The sequence below is a fragment of the Salvia splendens genome, chromosome 6 (genome assembly GCF_004379255.2).
Source record: "Salvia splendens isolate huo1 chromosome 6, SspV2, whole genome shotgun sequence".
In the NCBI taxonomy this organism is placed as follows: domain Eukaryota; kingdom Viridiplantae; phylum Streptophyta; class Magnoliopsida; order Lamiales; family Lamiaceae; genus Salvia; species Salvia splendens.
The window spans coordinates 27,316,058-27,321,257 of NC_056037.1; the positions used below are offsets into that span (position 1 = coordinate 27,316,058).

The 5,200-nt window shown below is 35.8% G+C and overlaps 1 protein-coding gene across 1 annotated transcript; it reads right to left on the bottom strand.

Moving 5' to 3' along the window:
• Positions 1 to 1,118: 1,118 nt before the first annotated feature.
• Positions 1,119 to 4,767, bottom strand: LOC121806947 (heat shock factor protein HSF24-like). Its single transcript, XM_042207124.1, has 2 exons — positions 4,256 to 4,767; positions 1,119 to 1,899 (listed from the first exon to the last, which is right to left on the bottom strand). Exons 1-2 carry the CDS (start codon positions 4,457 to 4,459, stop codon positions 1,291 to 1,293), a joined length of 813 nt encoding a protein of 270 aa, XP_042063058.1. The 5' UTR covers positions 4,460 to 4,767; the 3' UTR covers positions 1,119 to 1,290.
• Between the last annotated feature and the right edge of the window lie 433 nt (positions 4,768 to 5,200).

Genomic DNA, 5,200 nt, shown 5'->3' on the forward strand with positions numbered 1-5,200 from the left:
AAAACAACTACAAAGTGATAAAAAAAATTAAAATTAACATAATTAATGATGTAAAAGAGAACAATTAGAAATTATGTTTAAAAAAATAGAAAGCAAAGAGAAACAAAGTATACACATTATATTGCATAAACATATGGAAGAATAAAAAAGTTGCATTAATAAAAAGAATGAGGACAATAAGTTGTATGAATAGAATTAAAAAGTTGCTTAATAGAAAAAAATAGTTGAGAAACGAGGGAAGTGGGAACCAATCCCTTGCCTGTTGGACAAGAGGCAAGAACTCCAACCAACTACACTACCTAATCCACATATAATTTTACCTTTGCATATATAATATATACTAAAACGATAAATTGATGGGGGACAAGGGCCCCTGGCCCCAACGTGGCTTTGCCACTGTGTGAAATGGAGGAAGAAGGTATATATAGAAGTAATAAAATTATAAAAATAAAAAATAAATAAATAGAAAATCGGCCTGAGCCTCCGCAATGGAGGCCCATCGCAGGGCATATGCGGAGCCCATGCGCTATCGGCTGGGGCGATGTATCGGTCATGGGGCGGAGGCGTTGGGGAGGGGGAATCGGCCCTCCCCCCGCAATGGGGACTGCTGGGCGCCGATGGGGGAGTCGATCGCTCGGCCCTTGCGATCGGCTCCCATTGCCAATGCTCTTAACACTACTACTACTACTACTTTTTTCACTCTCTTTTACTTTTTCCCATCTTTCTCTTACTTTACTAATTTCATGTTAAAACTTGTGTAATGTGTAACTTTGTTTAATTTTTGAGGTTAGATGGAGTATTTCTTAAAAACTTAACTAAATTGGATTGATTTAATTAAGTAGAAGTCTATTTGATTAAGAGCTATCTAAATCTTCTTAATCCCTAACCAAGTTCAACAAGTGCTATGTAAAAATGAGAGGAGAATCAATCACTAGAGACTATTCCTAGTGCTTGAGATTTCAAAAAAATTCATAATCTTAATAACGAAATTTCTGAAATTCCATTTTTCCTTCTCTTATGATATTTTCTCCAACTCAAGTTTAGAAATTTGCTAGTTTATTATCCACGCAATATTAAAACTTTTGAGTAACGAGAGGAATGTCTACCGATTCGAGAGCTTAAGCAGAAAGAAGGCTTCTACTACATGATATTGTTCATTTCTTCACAACAGATTTACACAACCATAAACTATGCGTTAAGAAAAAACCCCATTTTCCTTTGATCTAACTAACAACAAACAATGAAAAAAGAGTAGCTCTGTTGAAAACTCCTCTTATTTTGATCTAAACATCAGTTACACACCTTATTGCTCTCCATCCACGCCCTCATCTGCTTCTTATGGGGCCCACACAAATCGGTGCTACCCCCGCATCCCCGCTTCTTCTTCTTCACCACAACTCCGAACAATTTCAAGCAATTCTCATTTTCATCACCATCATCATTACCATCATCGTCGTCGTCATCATCAGACTCAGTGTTCCCATCGTCCCCGGTGGTATCTGCCCTGAGGTTCATAATGCGGCTGATTTGGTCAGGCACCACCTTCACGCTCTGCGTCAGGAAGGCGATCAGCTCGTCGCATTGTTTCTTGGTCTGCGCGAGTTCGGAGCTGAGCAATTGGTTATCTTTCCGCAGCTTCTCATTCTCACCGGATAAGTCCGAGAGCTGGGCCGTCGTCTCCAGGTTCTTGGAGTTCGGGGATGAGGTTGAGCTAGACCCTAGGCCTTCGCCGGAGGATTCTGGGGAAGCCGGATTGTCGCTGGCCGCACCTTTCCCGTTGGCCGGATTCTGGATGATTGCGGTTTTCCGGCGGCGGATATGGACAAGGAGCTCCTTCTGCCCTCGCTTGAAGTTTTCGTTGACAAATTCCCATTTTTCAGGAACTGATTTTCGGAAACCCTGAGGATATACTCGTCTAGTTAAGGGCGGTTCGATTTTCAAGATTGTATTCCGGGATTAAATATGTAGTGTGTTTGGTTCGTTAGATTGAATCTCACAACTCAATCTAAGATGGATAATTATGTGATAATTAGTTATAACAAATTCCCTCCAACTAAAATAATCTCACAAAATCTTAGATTATACTATATTGTTATATCTAGTACACTGAAAACCACCTTAAAATACCAATTAGTCAGCTCATTTGGCTCAGAATCAACTTTGTTTTCTTTACAATAAAAGTAATTTTTAATATGACAGCACAACTAAAACCATTAAACATGATCATTTCAAAAATATGAATGACCATTGATGAGATTATGCTAGTTGGAAAAATATCCAATAACTGGTATTTTCAATATTCAAAATAAATTCCACTAATGTTCAGGTCAAACAACCTCATAAACACTAGGTTCAACGTTTTTCAAAAAGCAACCCAAGGAATAAAAGCAAATTCTAGAAAAGCATCTACTTCCATCACAACAAGAACTAGTCATGCATGTGCTTTTATTAAATGGTTTTAGAATACTATCACCATGTCATAGATTTTACTATCTAAGACTTGACCACACCCAACTTTATGCCAAATGATAATATCAAAAAATTATGCCAAGTAGTAGTAATATTCTTATCATCTCATATTTTCCATTGGCCCGTTTTTAATCATATATGATCAAACAACATATTTTATAAACCAAACACTAAATTACTAGCAGCCTCCAATTTAAATTAGTTTAGATAATTGGTCGTAATTGCATCAATATACACTGGTCTTCCACATGAACCCATCAATATGTGTACACGTTCAATTTATTCAAATTTTTGTAGATTATTAAATCGCTCCAAATTTATGGTGAGGTGGACATCTCAAATATATACATGTCTTAAACAACAAATATACAGGTAATACAGTCTACACCACTTTTGCTATTCAAGGTGGCATTAATTTATCTAAATTCGACTTACATAATATATTTGGTGGCAAAATCTTTATTTCCTAAAATCGATTAAAACTTAATGCTCCCACTTCCTCGTAAAAATAGACAGTATTTATATTTTGGTCTATTCTAAAAAAATAATCCACTAATATTTTTGGTAACTTTTTTCTTTTTTCTTTCAAAGTCTTATCCTCTCTGCTAACAATATTCTAATTTCTAATTACTTTTTTTCTATTTATTTCTATTTTACCAATTGTGCATGCTAATAATACTCCAATTATTTATTATTTAATTATTTCTTATTTTACCAATTACACATTAAAATTAACATACCAAAAATATATATTTTTACATAACAAAAATAAGTACCCCACTTATATGCAATTACTACAAGATTATTCTAGCCCGTCGTGGGAGATTAGTCTAGTCCTAGCACCAATTAGAAGACTCTTGCACTATTTTAACAACCCCTTTTGACGACTTTAATTATGGTAGAAAATCTGGCAACCGCCTAAATAAACACACCCGACTTTAGATTCAGTATTTAATTATTCTTAGATATTTTTTTATTTAGCAGAAGAAATCGTTGGACAATTCCAGCAACACGTTTAGACTTTAGATATTCCACCAAACCCAATTGAACTCATCTACATCTCTTTTCTAAAGCAAAAATATTGTTCAATCCAAAGTACTAGTATTACCAACTAAATTGAGCCCGTCCCAATTAAGTTGAGAGTATTATTTTTTTAGATGTCCTAATTAAATTGAGTCATTTCATTTTTTAACAAAAAAATAGAATATCCAATTGCTCTTACTTTATTCCATCACCTAATTTACTCTCTCTTTATATTTCCAACTTTTCGACACAATTCCTTAATCTTCATGAGCACGAAGGAAATATGTCATATTTCATTTTTTGTCTATCCCATAGAAATAGTTCATATCTATTTATGACAACATTTTTCTCTTCTCTTTTACTTTATCGTTTATGGGGTCCACCATCCACCACACAATTTTAACTATTTTTTCTTTTTTTTATTTTACTGATTATATATTAAAACTTGTAGCAACCTAAAGTTCATATTTCTATGGGAGTATTAAACTATTGCTATTGCTATTGCTAGATTATAGCAACAAGTTATTGAGAATAAATTGGGGAAAATTTTGGGTAACGTAACATGTTGAAACAGGTTGGAGATTGATATCAAGCCTACTTTTCCACCTAAAAAGCTTATCCCTCACATCCACAGAAATCGCGATGCTCTGAAGTTGGACTTATTAAACTAATTCAATTTCTGTAAATACCTAAAACTTCAAATGTATCTAATTTGATGTAAAATAAAACCAATTGAAGCGTCGAGAAGGATTTAGAAACTCACATAGGTGTTGAGCTGCCGAACGAAGCTGGAGAAATTGTTGTGTTTGAAATAATTAGGCAACAAATCCTTAGCGAATTCCGCAGTTTTCCAGACGACGAAGGCCGTCCCGGCTTCGTTCCACGAGACGACGTCGTCGCTCGCCGGATCGTCCACCAAATGATACGTCTTCGTCAGAAACGGCGCCGGAACTGACCGTTGCGCCATTCCCCCCAATCGAGAAAAACAAATTGGAAAAAAAAATTCTAAATATGCTGGAGAATTTGAATTGGAATTGGAATTGGAATTGGAAGGGGAAAGGAATTGAATGAGCTCAGCAACTAAAGAGCAACAAGGCGGTGAGGAATTCCCAGCCCCAGCAGTAGAATCCGAAGAGGAAAACGCGAGAGTGAACGACGTCGTCAGGCGATTCCATTTGGCTTGTCATATTGGAGATGGATCGTTCATAATCATTCCTTCACTCTGCTCTGTAAATATTCTTCGATTTTGGGGATTTTTCTTCGGGGAATTTTAATCAATAAATAATGGGAGGCAAAGAAAACATGGCGCATATATTCATATATATATATATACACTAGTTGGGGGGGGGGGGGTTGGGGTGGGGTGGGGTAAAGAAAGTGAGGAAGAGTTCTAGAAAATACTTGGAAACGTGGGGCCCGCTGTGTGTCGCCGGTGATTTATAGAAGTTTTGACTAAATACTTTTCTTAGATAATGAGATAGCTTCCTGCGCCTATACAAACTTTCGATGTATGCTTTTTGAGGAATGATTTAGGAAACCACCATTTATAACTAAAGAGTATAAATTTCATTACTTTTCTGTAAGAGTTATTAAACGGATGGGTGAACCAAAATATCATTACCGTGAACTAGATCATTCATGAAATAAATACTTCACTATAATGGTGTTTTGGTTTAGTCATTGTTTTTAAATTCTGGTTGTGAACTAA